Raw genomic sequence first — 17,398 nt, 5'->3', positions numbered from 1 at the left:
TAACGAACGACAAGTGCATAACATGAAAAAACAACAACTTAATATTTCTAAAGCATTATGACAACCTGAAGACGATGCATTTAAAACCTCTGAAGTATATCCAATTAAATCTTGAACTCGACAGATTGGATCGTAGATGATATTTCATTACACATACTTAAATCCAGATGTAATACCAGCATAACAATGAAATACAAGCTCCAAAATAGAAGAACCAATAACGTACTCATATTTCCACACCGGATCAGGATATAAGTGACAAGAACCTCAAGAATCGAAGTGGGGTCCTGTATTTCCTCAAACCCTAAATATCTCCTAAACAGGGTCCAAGGTCCGAGAGGCTTGTGATTCGTATTGCATTTTCATCAAGTTTTCTACACCAGTGCATTCAATAGGCTTTCACAATGGCAAATAGCGCAATACTGTTGCTTTGGGAATGGTTATTTCTACGCTTTATGGGCCAGCAGCATCGGGGTACGGAGCCCCAACAAGAAAGAAACCAAGGCAAAAAGGGCTCCTAAAATATCGCAGATACTTTTTGCAGTTTCCGTTCCTGCCAACAGTCTCTTCGGACAGATCTGAGGAGCTGAACAAGCAAAATTTGAAGGGTGTTGTTGCTCTCCAAAGGACTTCTTCGTGAAAGGTGATGGAAGTGAAGGTGTAGTAATAAATGGGAGCCTAAATGAAGTGGTAATGGGGCGGGGAGGATATTTTTGTCAAGATTTTGCCAATAATCCGATAATCGAAATGCAAATATAAACCTACCCATTTGATCTCAAAACGGCGAGGAGAGAAGGTGGAGTTGGATGCGGGGGGGATAAGAAAATTGGCTCAAACCCACCAGCTTTCGCAGTGTGCATTTGGCAAGACCAATTCTCTAGGCAGGGTTTCCCTTTCCATCTGAACTGGATCTCTCCATATCCAGTTGGATTATTGAAGCAGAAGTCTCACCCGAGGACAGACGTTGCCGCAAGGCAGGACAATCATCGGACGAATTGTGTCGACTCCCCCGATTGCTCGCCGACTGAACCAAAGTGGCCACGGCCGAAAGCAATGACGCAGTTTGTGTGTGAACCTCGTGTGCTTCTTGGAGCATCATATGATCCTCCGCGTCTCCCACGTGTTCGGTCTCATCCCCACTATCTATGACCACGGGCCAATCCCTCTCGGCGTCAAAAACACGGTCATTCTTCATAAAATCAGGTGATGAGAGGGATCGTAAGCGAAGAGGCGACGAATTGGAGGTGGAGGATGCACAGCCTTTGGTCCCTCCGGGTGAGCAGCATGACCCTTCCGAGGCTTCCTCATTGGACGAGAAGGAAACAATGGAGGAGTGCGGGAGATCAATGTCTCCTGTGGTGCAGACGGTTGAGGTACGAACCCGGTGATTGGAATGCTGTCGGAAAGAATCAGGGGCATTACGGCCATAGCTCCAGCACGTTTCCACGCCACAAGGCATGGCAGAAGTCGTTTCGCCCTGATGGGGACCATCAACTTTATGGGAGCATTTCTCTGTCGACATGAATGTACTCTCATCACTCACAGAGTTTGGGCCGCTAATGGGTTTCAATTTGGCATTTGGATTGCCATTTCCATCCACACAATGACCTTTGGCTTGGACGACCCCCGAGTCCCCCCAACCAATTTCTGACAATTGCTTCTCACTGATGGTGTTAGTGTGGCTGCCGCTCCATGTGGCTTGACTGTTCCCATTGCTAACGACCTCGACCCTCGACAGGCCAGGACAACATCTTGATGATGTTCCATCACCCGACTGGGTATCAACAGATGTCTGCATCAGGCCCAATTTCGTGTCCCCATTGTCATTGTTCTTCTTCTCAATCGATTGTGGCAGATGGCCTCTCTGTTCTCCCTTGTGGTTATTTTCTTTCAACTGGCCGTGTTGGAGCCCCTCGGCAGCACTAAGCGTCTGAACAACACTATTGGCACCACTACCACAGCTACTGTTTGAGGGCTGCAGAGTCGATCCCTCTTGATCAGAAACTCTTGTTAATGTGGCCTTTTGCATCAACAACGCGGTCTCTCGTCTTCCCTGGGTGACGGCTGAAGTTGGGACGGTTGTTCCTTGGGATGTTGATGTGAGGAGATCTGGTAACAAGTGGCTACCAGACAATCCACCCGAGAACCTGCTTTCAGACAAGGTGGTCGGAGTGAGAGTACCACTTTGAGAACCCTGGCTCCAGATCTGTGCATTATCCACCCGCTCATCAAGCATTCCATCGTCATGGGTCTTGTGTGGAGTTGTTATTTTGGGGTTTTCATGATCTCTCGCCACACCGGCCGCAGAGAATGGTCCTGCCTTATTCAATTTGGAATCTTTATTTGCCAGGACTGACGACGACGAAATGGACGAGGACGAGGAGGAAGACGATAATGAAGACGAGCAAGATGGAGGACCCAATGGAGTGGAAGCCAAGGTTATTTTTCCATCTCTGGCTCTTTGGGGTTCCCCGGAGGAGTCATTCTTTTTCGCTTTAAGTGTGTTGACTCCAATATTCGTGTCGTGCACCTTCGGGACCAAGACTGATGACACGAGGGAGGCTTCTCCAGTGTCCTTATCAGACTGATTACCTTCCCTTCCATTGGTTTGAAGTACATTCTGAGCCAACTGATCCACTTGAGACTGAGGCATCACTGGAGCAAATGGAGTCACCGAAATCCCCGAGTCCTTCCTTCTTGCCGCTTTGTCATTATTTGCCGCCAGAGGATGATGATGCTCGCTCGTAGCTTTTTGTGCCTGCTGCTTCGATGATGGGTGGGTGGAGGCTGAAGTCGCCGTGGACGACGATGAGGCTGAGGCTGAGGTCGTGGTGGTGGTGGTGGTGGCTGATGGTAGGGGAGTCTCTTTTTGCTTGGCTTGATGTTGGTCGATTAGATCACAGGCTTTTCCCAAAATTACGATGGAGCCCAGGATTCTGAAAGAGCAAGAAGAACGCGGTTGGACCACGTGCGTAAATGGGAATGGGGCAAAATTTCTTCATCAAGTCCAAATATGTTGAACGTGGGAACGAATGGGAAAAGAGAGAAAGGAAAAAAAAAGTTGGGAGTTGGACAAGTAAACCACTTCAAATGGAGATGGATGTTCGGGGCTTTGAACCCTGCTATAGAGAGAGAAAGAGAGAGCTTCTCTCTCGCTACACTTGTCACTTCCACTTGGTCCAAGGTCAAAACACTAAAAGATATCGGTAATCAATTTACAAGGGTAACTTGACCTTGAACTCCAAGACTCCAAGGCTGTCCCGAATGCCAACAAATACCCAAATGGCTGGAATCACTCTGACTTTGTAATCAAGCCCACCAAACTATGTGTATAAAGACAAGCAATCTCCGACAAATCTCTTTTATGGAATTCCAATTTCCAAGGAAGGGGGGAGGTCTCGATGACAGCTGAAGAGGGACCATCCATCTCCCTTTCCCATTTTGGGCCACAACGAAACCCAAAGTGCATTCAAAGGAAACCAAGACAGAAGGGAAAACGTCGTAACGACTTGGTATCACATATAAAGAAATATCCCATTGTGAATGTGGTGGGTGTATGCTAAGGAAACAGACAGACTCCTCGGGATTCGATTCCAGACCATCAGATTGAAGAGAGCTCACTTGATGCTTTTCAAGCCAATATATGAACTGACAAAGTGCCATTGCTCAACAAAAGGGCACTTGTTTGCATTTGAAACCCCTGCTCAACTTCAATTGGACCCCGAGGTGGGTCTTCGGATTTTGATCAACCAGTACTCCAACATGCACTTATTCAGTCAAGGCATAAATATTTCACAAAGGTTTGAACTTCAATTTCGGTAAATAAATGAAACTGGATAGTTGCCAATGTTTTTCGATCTAGTCGTACTGTGGGTATGGTGTATACGAGTACTTTAGCTAAGTAACTCGTTCTATCAAAAGGGATGAACAAACAACACCAAAAACAGCATGTTTTGCTCCTAAATCCAGTTGCCACCTTTTTGCGTCCATGTTGCAACTAGATCAATCGTCCAAGATGAGTTGTGTGTGTGCTCAGAGGGTTTTCTTTTAAAACATCAAGTTTCCGTTGGGTTTTAAGGATACACAGTCCTTCTTCGTCTTTCTGGTCTTCGAACTCAACGAATCGAGTCCAAATTTGTGCCAAATTTGAACTCCTCTCTTAAAACATAATGACTGAGGAGCGTTCTTAGGAACGTCTCAACGACAACTTTGAAAGACCCACCATCTACGAAGGCAGTCAAAAAACGGATGATTTCTGGCCAATTGAAAACGAATGGAACTGACGTTTGCCAGAGAGATAGAGAGAAAAAGAATGAGGAGTGGAGGGGAGTGAAACTTTCCATTCCGTGCTCTAACTTCATTGTCATCATTTCATCTCCGCAAATAATCCGATTAGAAGGGTCCAGATTTCAAAGAGGACTTTCCTCATTTCCCTTCAAAAGAGTTACCTCATTCTCCATGTTAAGTTGGTTCTACAATGGGTAATTGTTCTACTTTCAGCTCAATCTCAAGATTTTCATCCGTCTCGAAACACGTTTGCTGATGTGGTTAATAAGCGACCTATTGGGAAATTCAGTAATTCTCTTAAATTCGGAATGCGAGTTTTATCAACAACATCCGCAATGTATCAAAAACTCCAAGACCTTATCCACTACTCTTGACTTATTAAGAATTACTTCCGGTTCTAAGTTGACCAAATCTTTGATGAAGTTGGTAGGAAAGTTGTCCTTACCCTTGGAATAAAACGAAGTACTCCTGTTCATTCCTGCTCTTTTCCATTTGAAGATCTCTCCTGACTCGTTGTAATGCAATTGCAGAAAAGGTTGCCAAGCTAAAAAGTTTCTGTCAAATATTGGACTCTCGTTGAAATCGAGGCCGCATTTCACCAATTGAAACCCCCAATATTCTCCCGGCACCTCCAAGTGCTCCCTTGAGACTGGCTTGAAACTCACCTGAATGTAAGCAAACATAAATAGGCCAGGACGAACACAATTCCAGCACCCCAACCATTGAAGCGGATTGAGGTCCAAATCACACGGATCATGACCACGCCTAGTGGAAGGGGCATGAAACCCATTCGCCTCGACACCAGATCCGAATGGTCCGACAGAGCCTGAAAGTAAACAGAACAATGTGAGCAAAGAGATTAAGTTGGGCGTCTTGTCTATCGCAAACAGGATGGAACATGTGGATTGCATTCACGAGTGAAAATTGACTGGTCAGACAGAGGAGATTCGAGGCCAGATTTCCGGAACTGGTCTTTGACACGGAACTAGAATAAAGGTTGTTATCTGATCCACCAAAATCGATTCTAGATGCACCTTAACAAGATTTCTCGTGGGACTTCCCACAAATTGGTGCATATCATGGGTGTACATATATTCGAGCTAGAGCATCTATTCCTGACCCAATATTTTCTCGGCTATGCGAGATCTTAAAAAGGCCACGTTTTTCTCCATTTATGGGAAAAGGAGGAGCGACTCCCACTTTTGGTGGTAGTATTCTTTAAACACCAGCTAGCTCTCTTCCCTCTTTCTACATGGCCGATAAGCTCTGGAATGTGATATCTATTGGTTTATTGGTTCGGGATTATGTTTTTTTAGGCGTCTTATGAGAAGAGCCTTAGAGGTTGTGGATTATGTGGTGGGTGAATATGAAAGGTTGTTTTTCAAGGCTCTACCCTCTCAAGGCCTCCTCTCTCTTCCACCAATATTACTTCGGCACAAATTGCATTTCAAAAAGAAAATGTCTTTTACACACTGGCACGGAGTTTTTCCCAGCCTTCAACCTATGTACGTGAAGTACGTTTCACGCTCATATCAAAGGTAAATAAAAACAGGATCGATTTTCTTATGACTCATAACAAGGTTTAGAGGCATTTCATTTCAAACAGAAAGACAAAGCGTCTCATCAGCATAAGGTTTTCGGTCATAAAAATGCCTCAGGAATGAGGTACGAGCATTTCATTTGAATTTTACTGTCTCTCAGAGCGAAGAATGAGCCGCTTCGTATCCTTTTCGGTTCGTCAAAAGACGAGTAAAGTGGAACAAAGCCTACCCATCAAACCAATGAAGGTCTCATTTTCGAATAAAAACATATGCAACAACTGGGTATTCTTATTGTCTTCAAAGAAAGAGTCTCCATTATTCGAAGCGTGAAGAAGATCCACTCAAAAGTATTCCCTTCCTTAGCAAGATCCCTTTCCTTGGGATCCATTCAATCCCATTGTTTGTGATAATTGGGCAACAAGCGGCATTTTGTGGGCATGATCTAATTTTTGGCCAGGCCTGGTCGGGGTTCATCGGGTTTAAAAAGTGCATTCTAAACCAAAGCCACATCAACATTGTCGATAAGAAAAGAGGGAAATGCGTTCTTGTCGGGCCCGACAAACAATCCCAGGGTCTGGTTGGTCTCTGGCGTTGCACGGCACCCACCCTTGAGAAAATTTGGGTCATAAATATCTCCTGCCCAAGGCTATTTGGAGAATCAGGATCCTTTCCAGGCACACACCAGAAATGAGCCCCGTTTTTGCGGAACAAAATAACCCTGCCCCAAGATTAATTCCTCGTCATCAAAATGAGAATGGCGTTTCATAAATATCATAATGCCGAGGCGAGATTGCCTACATACAGTACATAGGACCTATTTCTAGCAGGAGGAATAGAGGCAAATCTAAAGAGGCCTTGAGCAAAATGTACCCAAGGACGGAGAGGAAAAAGTGTACGTCCTATTTTAGTGATTTGTTCTCTGTTCTCTAAAACGCATGTAGTAGTCATTCTCTCTTGTTCTTTATCATTGAAAGAAACGTGATGTTGCCTTTCGTGTGTACTCGTCATTCTTCGATGTTTCCGTGTCTTGGCGATGAAATGGACAAAAACCAGGAGAGTTCTACTGTACGCACATCGCCTCTTAGAGTTTTTTTTTGGCCAGCTTCCGGAACCAGAGCGAATTTCATTTTCGCGAGATCAAGAGAGAAAAGCTCTGAAGATTCGACTTCTACCTTTCGCAATTCGCTGGAAAGGAGAATCGGATCCTGACTCTAAAAGTGGATGGATGCATTGTGACGAGCACACAGTATCCTTTTGGAAGGCTGAAACGCGTTGATTTTGTAGTTTACCGGTAAAGTGTTTTTATTCACTTCCTATGATCTCGAGGTGATGGAAACGTCAAACTCTTCAATGCAAGAGCGTTTTTTCCTCTGATGATTAGAAAGACAATTACAAGGGAAAAGTTCCAAACCTAGATAATGGAACAAAAACGCACGAGAACTATGTTGCATTACAATTTTGCTATTTTTGTCGCAAGACATGGATATCTAGACCTACTATTTTAGATGTTCGTGAGTGACCAAACAATCAAAATTTTGGCGGATCATTAATCATTTTTAGCACTTTTTACTTTTTGGGTGAATGTTTTTTTGCACCCTCCTAATGACAAAATGTGCATTTTGGTGTTCACCACGGACTTCTAGGGATGTGGATTCAGAACGGAAGGGAAAATTTCGCATCTCCTGAACCATGCATTTCATTAAAAATTAGCCCTTCATTGGATCACAACATCTTACCAAAAACATGAACTTGGCCAAATTCATGCTTAGGGTAATTAGGAGATGTGGTTCAAGTTAAGAAGTAATCGCAACGTAAAATTTCAATTTTCGGTCTATTCTTGGTCAGCGACATAGGCTTTCGTTTATAGAACTTTAAAATGGCCCACTCTACTGATAAATGCGCTAAAACAATATGCATGTAAAGCGAGGCGATCTAAGCTTCTTATCTTTTTAGTGCTATATTTCGAAAAGTGGCCCAGAGTCCTTTTGTCCAAGGGCAGGCCGATTTCGCGGTTATCCCTTTAAGAATCCATGTTTCTAAAAGTTCGTGTGTCAACCGACGTTGTTTAACGGAAATTTCTGGTTCGATTATATCACTAAAATCAATTTTTTAAAAACACCTTTATGCCATGTTTTTTTAAATTTTTCATTACCCTTTACAATATAATGCAACTATTAATTCTAAAATGATGTGAAATTGTCTGTAGTGCCAGAAAACAAAGCAAACAAGTTATGGAATGCTTGGAACTCTGTTCAACTGTCAAAACGTTTGATTCTTCTCTCATCTTTAGAAAACCCCAAAGTGTCCTGAACTTTGAACATTACGGGTAAAAGTTCAATGGATTACTGTCCTTGAAGCGCTCTTCATGTTCATCACACAAGTTGTACCAAAGCAATATTGAATGTGTGTATGGTTCAGCATAGTCATGTCAATTTTTTGTGAACTGCTTATCTCAAAACTAGACGAGATCCCTTCCTCACCTTTTGCCCCACCTTATGTCTGCATCGCCAGAAATTCGTGGTCATTGGTCCCCGGCAAACTTTGCAAAGGTAATCTGAAAGCCTTAGCATGTTCCAGTAAAAGCAAGTCCAAGTTACGATTCTGATGGGCTTGAGGGCGAAAAGGATTTTTCGTCTTGTTCGGCAAAAGAACAAAAAGCACTTTCAGCAACTTGACAGTTTTTCAACATGACTTGAAGCAAAAACAATCCCCTTCATTTTCGACTGAAACAAAGATCTTTCAGTGGCCAGAGATACATGATCTTCTTCTCTCGCCATAGAATAACGTTTTAAGAATAGTCAACGCTGTTCGTACATACCGATTGCGCAAATAATAAAAGCTAAAATTCCTGCATGCAAGTTAGAGAATGATACAAAACCCGGATTGCGCTCAGAAAACATTCATTCCAGGTAGTAGCAAAATCATGCAATTAATTAACGTAAGTAATCGGCAGACCATTCAGTCCAAGTATTTTTCTTTTATTAGTGTACCAGAACTCATCAACTTTAGTCTGAACCGTTCAAAAGTCACTCAAAAAGTACAGTTACGGTTTTAACTTATCTTAATGCTCTTTTCTGAAAGCCCTTACGTCAGTCTTCAAATTCTTTTGAGAGTATCTTTCGACTGTTAAGTGTTTCATTCTATCAACGTTGCACAAAGTCAACATCTTCGAGGAAAATGACCGGAAACATTGCATACTGCTCATGACGTAATTTGGTGGTATACAGTTCCATCGGAAAAGGATCTAGCCTCAAAATATGTCTCGTAATTCCAAGATGAACTATCAGCATTAAAGCAGCAAGGACTTGTTAATTGGTCTTAATTTTCATTTCAAGTGTTGTTTAATCCATTGTCATCTTAAGGTTGTACATTCATTTAGAGCGTGGCTTGAACAAAACCCAAATTCTTGCATCCTAGAAAACTCCGAAGGTACAATGAAAAAGTAGAGTTCGAAATAATGTGCTTTTAAACACATATTTCTGTAGAATGTATTATGGGAAGAAAATTATCAAGTTCAAAAGTGACTGCTTCTGTCGTCAAAGTTTTGCATATTTTTTAATAATGAGCTAGTTCAAAATTTACTTGGAGATTTGATAAATTCCTTATTTTCGATACGTGAGCTCTAAAACTATAATGGTATGCTACTGGCCAAACTGGAGCAGTAGGAAGTGGACTCAATTTATGGTTGTTGCGTAGGGAAAGGAAACCTTGCAAGAACTAGAGAAGTGGACAATGGCAGAGCTGGGCCACTCACACATTTAGTCAATGCTCTTTAGAAGCTGTCTGCTTGGAAATAAGCAGTAAGCGTATTGTCAGCTTGAGTTGGAATTACAGGCTTTTATTTGAGTTAACTGATAACAAATCTTTAGATGTTTTACAACATACATTAGAAATTTCAGAAAACTCATTAAATCTAAAATGGAAAGTTAATAAATGCACTTTTTTCTTGATAAATAAACCCTTGCAAGAGCTATGTCACATTGGATAGAAAATTCAGCCCCTAAAATGTATTCAACAACTTTTGGAGAAGATATGGAATTCAATGAAATCCCCAAAGATCGGCCTAGCTTCACAAATTACCATGTTCAATCCTCATGTAAAAGGCGTCCATTTATTTTGCCAACCTTGAGTTGATAATTGAGCGATAATTTTACGGCCACAGTAAAAAAAACTTAATGCTTTACATTTTGTTTTTACTTTCATCCACCATATCTTTTACACTGCATAAAGATTTGTGAATTTAGATGTTCTCAAAATGGACACATTTTGTGCCTACGTAATCCAAGAGATCATGCGTCAAATATGATGTTTGATCAAACCTCTGCTTTTCGTGAAGTACGCTCTTGCTTTGTCAAGTAAAGGCTGAAGCTGGCGCTTGAAATCCACCGTTGGCCTTCGTATGAGTTAGCAAGTACTTACTGTACATCAAGTCAATAGAGAGGAAATACGAACAGTCAATATTGGTTTGTACTTTGAAGCACGGCTTCTGGTTTACAACGATCTTCGTCTTATTTTATTGCTTCATCCATCGGCATTAAGAGCACTATGACGCAGAAATTTAAGACTTGAACTTAAAAAGAAAGTTATACATCAGTAAATAATATGGAAAAAACGATGAGAGCCTCATCCTTCATTCCCAATAAGTATACATCGCTGACGAAGGATTGTTACTTTTCCTGCATGATTACTTATTGTCCGTATATGTTACTTATTGGTATTTTTGAAATGGAAATGGACGCCAGAATAGAACCCCACAATTTCCTTGGCGGAAAATCAAAACAACGCGCAATATGCTATTTAAGAATACTTTTTCCGAACAAATTTGAAGAAACTACTGGAGAAGAAATTCTTAAACTTGAGCCTAAATGTCTTTTTCTTTAAACTTTTAAGGTCGATGATTTTCAGAATCTGAACAATAACGGACTTAATACAATAAACCTCTCCCCTCCTCTCGATGTACGCACAGGAGCCAATCTTGACTAGACCAAACGACGATCCCGAAAGTTTTGGAGCCTAATTTTGGAATTTTAGTTCTGTGTTTACTTTCTAACTTCCGCGTTCACCTTCTTGTGGGCCTTGGCTCGGGCATGAATTAAAGCACCCTCATCCTCGCAGCCCAGGACTAATCTCAGCCCCAACCAATATGTCTGGACTCAAGTTCATGCGTCGGTGTACGTACGTACTGTACATACGCTGTGTACCTACGTAGTAGCACGAGTGTCAGTGAACTAGTATCGCGGGCTTATGAATGGGCTTGACAAGTGGCCCTCTGGTCTATCCAATATATTGTACTACTTTTATCACTCTATACAGATTGTGACTCCCTTGGGAAATGAGCCGAAATACCCCACCAAAGGAAGATGCACCGGGGTCTGATTACCGTCTTAAGCTCCGTTCTCTGGTTTGTTCAAGATATACCGTACTACAATCCATTGGAATGAACCATTCATTGTACGTAGTGGGCTGTTGTGAGGAACAGGGATTACTTCAACCGCTGGTTTGCTCACTCGTGGGACATTTGATATGCCACATCTTACTCAGACATACCCAGAGGTCGAGGGACATGGGGCCCCTGGGTCACATCACTGATTACCGGGATAGGGTGGGCTCATGGGTTCCAGCCAGCACTCAGTTTCATCTACTCATTATGATACATTCAAGCATCGATCAAACGCTCACAAAATTATACAAAACCAAGAATGGAAGAGCACTATTAAGGAGCGAGCTGATCTTCAAATTAAGGAAACTCTTTTTTCTAAACATCATTATAATGTCACAAAGTGAAATTATTTTAGCCACTAGTTAACTGACAACAATTAATGCCTTATTCCAAACATGGTACTTACGTGCTTTTGCTTCGTTTGGGCAAGGTCGTAAGCCAAAGATATGGTATAATCCTTGTAGACCTCGGCTGACACTTCGTTGAAGCGAGTTATAAAAGCATGTTTGAGCCAATCAACGATGAACTCAGCCATGAGAACAGTCAAACAATCTGGGGCCATGGACCAAAAACTTTCTGGAAATAACCCAGGTAAAGAATATATTTCCTCACCAAAAATGTGAAAAATATATGCACCTTTAAGAAAATGTACTTCCATTTACGTCGCTTTTGAATATCAAAAATATTAAAACGATATTATAAATAAATATTTATTATATATTTATTATATTATAAATATTAAAACGTTCGTCTATTTTTTACCTTTTGAACCTTTATGATATTTGATCTATCAACGAATTTGAGTTGGCAGACCGAGCTAGTCCTTGAATGTAGGGTTGATCTGGAATGCTACCTAAAAATTTGTCCAAGTCTGACTTGAGAGAAGTCACCGGATCAACAATGCCTACGAATTCCATACGAATACTAGAAGGAAACACATTCAACAGGTAAGGAGCCCGAGAAAGACGAGGGATGGACTTCATTGTTCGAACTAGACTGGATTTTCGAGGCCTAGAAGGTGCTTTCAAAACGCAGTTAGTTTCTGCGGCCGCTACGATTGACCCTAAACCCTGGGTTGGGACAAAGGTCATGAATGCTTTTGATATCGCACAATATCAAATACCTTTTGCACCTTCTCTGAACACTGTAGAGGCTCAACTCTTTTAATCCCTCCCAATACGAGAACTCTCTCATTCCTTTAATGTTCCTCGCGAAATAGTATTCTTAGTGATACAAATATTATTTTGAGGTAAATATTTCTGGCTTGAACCAATTTTCTATGTTTAGACGGGAATGAAAATGAATGACCCTGGTGTAAGGACGTTTCTTGTCTCAAGATGGGTTGGAAAAGTAAACGAATTAACTTATTAATAGACTGCAACTTCTGTAGACGTTACTTTTGTACTCTATCGTATACTGTAGTTATTTCAATATCCAGATAGCAGGAGCGTTAATTGTCACAAGGGTATTCGTGCAAAAGGTACAGATGGTTTCTACCTCTGTTTCAATTTGTTCATACCAGAGCCCAGTTTTTTAAAGCGCTTGAGTGAATCTTAAATCGAGGAAAGGTCGTATTATACTACATAAGTTGGATCTTTTCTCGACCTAGGATTCACTCCTCGTCTTTGAAAAACTGGGTTCAGGAGACCATTTGTTTCGACCCTTATTTGTAAAAGGCATCACAAAGCTTAGCGAGCTTTTATGGAACAAGCGAAATCTTTCGGAATTTTCATTCGTGCTCAGTACCAAATATTAAAGGTCGAGGAATCCCTTAATGACATACATGATGTCAAGTTGGGAGTACCACAGGGATCCATATTAGGTCCTCTCCTTTCCATCATTTTCATTACTCCACTCCATAAGCTCAGTAGTGATGTCAGTGTCTCTTCCTATGCTGATGATCGAGATCAGCATATCCAGTTTAGGGTAGGGAATGGTTTTCAAACGCGCGGTTGAATACATCGGACGTTCAACTCTAGGGGTAGTATTACGATCCTAACATCTTAAATATGCATCATCTATTTTTAGCTTCAATTATTTTAGTAGGTCGGCAAAAGGTCGAGTCCAAGGTTGGTTCATTTGGAACATTGATGGAATGAGAGAGCTCGAGAGTCCAACAGGTTTGGACTTTACAGTATTCAGAGAAGATATGAAAATGCATATCTGTTAATGCAAGTTTTCAAAAGCATTCATGAGCTTTGTCCCAATCCGGGTTTTAGGGTCAATTGTAGTGACCGTGGAGGTTTCACGTGCGTTTTGAGAGCACCTTCAAGCCTTCGAGAATCCAGACTAGTTCGAACAATGAAGTCCACCTCTCCTCTTTCTCGTGTTCCTTCATTGTTCAATTTGCTCCCCGTAAATATTTCTCGTGAATAAGATAGGCTTTTAATCCTTTAGTAGGAATAAATTCAATTGGGCTTGCTAGGTCACACGAAATATGGTTTACGTTCTGCACTTCAGAGGGCGCTTTGTGAACCAAACTCTTCCAAACATAGGGCAGACTGAGCCGATTTTTCTTTACTGAAATGTAATGCTTTTCACTTATTTTTGGCTAGTTATATCAAAATCGTAGGTATCATTAGTGATCCAGATAACGTAATCTCGGGGAAGAAATGCGTTCATGGCATGTCGCGAGTAGTTTATTTAGCAATCCACCGTGCCACTGCCCCAAATTCTTGGGATGTCTGACGTTGGAAATAAGGGCCCCTGTAGGATCACGTACTATCAAAGGCTCGCCGGATCCGCCACTTCTAAGTCGTTGGTGGATCAAATATTGTTTGAAGATAAAAATGAAATTAGAATATTTCGTTTTTGATTTAGAACTGCTGAGGATTCAATTACCAGGAAGTTTATAAAATATCAAGTTACTTTACATTGAATATCTAAACCATGTCTTTTTATCTTAAATCATCATTATATTTATTGTGGCGGAATCTCTGATAATTTTGAAGGGGAAAATAAAACTTCATCTTGAAACAGCCTCGCTTTGTCAATCACCATGCTCAATCCTCCCGTTGAAATTTATTTTGTATAAACACAGAAGAGATCAGCATCAAAACGAACTGTAGTTGTAGCTGTCGCTCAATTTACGACAGGAATCCCCTTGAGCTGGTGGCATGTAACAATCAAAGTCAGCTTGGACTGTTTTGACTTACATTTCTGGAATGTGGTTGGATTACTCATCGGTCAAAATATTTAAAGCGATATCGTATACCGTAATGTACAACAATAATCAGATGTTTTCGAAATGCCAAGCCGTTGAGTCCTTGAACACAGGTGGCGAAATCGTCACCTTTTTTTTTAACCACAAAACAGCTTTGCACACAAACGTAACATAAATCTAACCAAAAAAATGTGAAAGAATCGGGCATCATAAGTCAGAAAAAAGTTGTAGCAGATCTTGGAGAAACCATTCCGGAATGACTATTGAAGGCTTTGTCTAGGCAACGATGTCATTCACAAGCACCAAGTACTACTTCTGGTCCTAGAATACTTCAACCCTAATCTTAATTTATCTTTGTCACAATCAGATAATTCTTGACAGCCCACAAGTTTGAGACTACGACAAATCCCTTTCAACGTTTATCCTTGGTCAAAGGAAATGTAAACGAAACTACTTGTATAAACTTATGTGAACTTGGGCAACGCATTGCTTTAGACATTCCGATAAGTTATCGAACAATGGGCCGTCGGCTCATTCAACCAAGTGAGGGCACTTCAAAACTTCATGAAGGAACCCAATTAAGTGGGGCCCGGAGAACTTTTTCAATTTATCCCGAGTGTCAGACTCACACTTGGTCGGTCCAGCTCAGAACGAGCACCACGTACAAGGGTTGGAAATGTGTTCTGTGGCCATTTCATGGTCAAATATAATCCCATAATTGGAAACCTGCCTTGCAACACTTACGAGCCTCATCCCAATAGTATGACATTATCAGCAAGCTAGCTCCAAAACATGACCACTTTAACGATCAAATAGTACTCGCAACTATTGCACCTACTTGGTTAAGACGAACTCTGTACTCAATGATCGTTGCTTTGAATGTAAAATCTGTTTTTATAGTATTATATTACTGCAAGGACTAGAATGGATCATACTTTTTGACCTTTCACGAAGAAAAGAGGCTCCACGCCAACGATCGGATTTGAAGCCAACTTTCCTTCCTGTGGAAGAGCAAACCAACCGACCTCTTGACGCCATCCCTCAGAATGATTCAATGTACTCCTGAATCTCGGCTTGGGAATGTACTTTTAGCTTGACTCGTACAAGATGATCGATTAGACCAGCTCTTGAGTCCATCGAGATTGTTTATCCGTCTCCGTGTTAAAAAGGATCAAACAAATACGAGCTCAAATCACGATTGACTGACTGTCTTACCTTCTCGCCATCCGTACTCCTTCATCGTTTGAACCACCACGACAAATAAGAGAGCGAAGAGATGGAACCTCTCCCTGACATCCGAGCAAGAAACTTGGAACAAGTTATTTTTGTCGAATTTCTTAAACACACTCGCCTTGAGTTCCACAAACTGAAATGGAACAATTTTTTTCTTTTCACTTACGTCTCCATGAAAAGACTGGCTCAATGTTGAAACTCGGCCCACTTTTGGGGAAAAAGCATAGTCAGTCAACTTCATATTTGCCACGATTCGAATGTCCGTGTCAAACGGAGATTTTGAAAGGATGAAATCTCACATGGGTGGGAAACTGTAAATTGGATGTGCTTCTTTGCTTTGAATTACGACTCGGTTGGTTGACTGAGACATACCACCACACGCAATAATGCAAAAGGTCGCGTAAATTGAAACTTCTGAAAGAATTCCTGACCAGGCTCGTACGTTCGTTTCGGGAATGGGTCAAAGTTTTCTACCGTGCTTGACAAGATATAGCGAAAAGTTCTCGAGCTGGGTATTCAGGATTATGTTAAAATTGAATTTCATACTTTTTCTCCTCTTTTAGGAGCGGCAATTGGCTGAAAGCCTCCACATTAAAAGCCTCCAGTGCCCTCTTCGCCTCCAAAACAGCACGTTTCAAATTCGTCCGCCACTTGCACTTTTAAAAAATTATCTTTTTTTTTGAATGGGGAAATGCTTGGATAATGCAGTTGCATAAGCCTTTTGAGGTAGACTACATAGCCAAAATTCGCTAAGTGAAAAAATTGAGATACTCACAAGTATCTATGAAATTCTCATTTTTGCCAGATCTAAATTTTGCTGGAAAGTCATTCTTCGAACTAGGTTTCGAAGAGACAAACAGCTTAGTAAATCGATGAGTTCAGACATAGATTTCTAGACGCTGAATGTCGGACGACCGACCACTCGGTTGGCTAAACAGTACAATAAACCGGTTTGTGATCAATTCCCAGGAGACCATCCATTGTACTGTTTAACTAACCGAGTGGTCGGTCGTCCGACATCCAGTGTCTAGAAATCTATGGTTCAGATGAAGCAACTTACATTATTGGACATCATGATCGCCAGCAGAGCCTTGTTGGAAGCATTCAAAGCCACGTTCAAGGTGGTTGCTTGAAGTAAGATCAATAGAGTGTGTAGAAACACGTAAGTGACGGTGAGAAGGAAATGGGGAATCACTCCGATGGTCTCTCGTTTCCTATTCCGAGGTTCCGTGGCTGTCCAAAACAAGGCGTCGATCGTGTCCTGCCCAAAAGCGGAAAAGAGGCGGTCTCCAACCTAGAGGGCATTGGCACACAATAAATGGTGCAAGTTTTTTCGCATTGAGGTATTGATGGTCACAGCTGTGGCAATTCATAAAACGAAACTGCCCTAGATGTAGAAAAGATCAGTTCATTCTTGTATAACAGACAAAAATGCAGGAATAAGAATCAAATTCATAACAAGAATGAAGAAAGCGATAGTTTTTTTCTCTCCCAAACTAATTTTGAATCTAAAATTTTTAAAGCTAGGGCTAAATCTTATAAATCCCGGGGCTTGATCAATTTTTCCATCCATATGCCTATTTTCCGTCTGAAGAGTTTACGCATTGAGAAGTCAATGGTTTTTTGGGTCGAGGAGGCAAATTTTCTGCGAAAATTGATGATGAAAATTTTTAATGCTAACGAAATAAATACATGTTTGAAAGCGTTAATAATTTCAGTAAGTTGAGATTTAAG

The 17,398-nt window shown here is 41.3% G+C and overlaps 1 protein-coding gene across 2 annotated transcripts in view; it reads right to left on the bottom strand.

Moving 5' to 3' along the window:
* Positions 1-125: 125 nt before the first annotated feature.
* LOC131880014 (serine-rich adhesin for platelets-like) overlaps positions 126-17,398 on the bottom strand; it is a 24,220-nt gene continuing 6,947 nt past the window's right edge. Inside the window, exons 4-9 of one of the 2 annotated variants that reach the window (XR_009373223.1) lie at positions 16,725-16,958; positions 15,647-15,797; positions 11,675-11,844; positions 4,953-5,113; positions 766-2,936; positions 126-678 (exon numbers count right to left, since the gene is read on the bottom strand). Coding sequence is in view for 1 of the 2 variants with exons in the window: in XM_059226510.1 (XP_059082493.1) it covers positions 878-2,936; positions 4,953-5,113; positions 11,675-11,844; positions 15,647-15,797; positions 16,725-16,958 (2,775 nt within the window). In the remaining variant the exon portion in view is untranslated. Of the gene's footprint in view, positions 2,937-4,952; positions 5,114-11,674; positions 11,845-15,646; positions 15,798-16,724; positions 16,959-17,398 lie in introns of both variants that reach the window. The other variant, XM_059226510.1, reaches the window with a different exon arrangement.

This window comes from Tigriopus californicus, chromosome 5, assembly GCF_007210705.1.
Source record: "Tigriopus californicus strain San Diego chromosome 5, Tcal_SD_v2.1, whole genome shotgun sequence".
Lineage (NCBI taxonomy): Eukaryota > Metazoa > Arthropoda > Copepoda > Harpacticoida > Harpacticidae > Tigriopus > Tigriopus californicus.
This window is presented reverse-complemented; position numbering and strand designations above follow the sequence as displayed.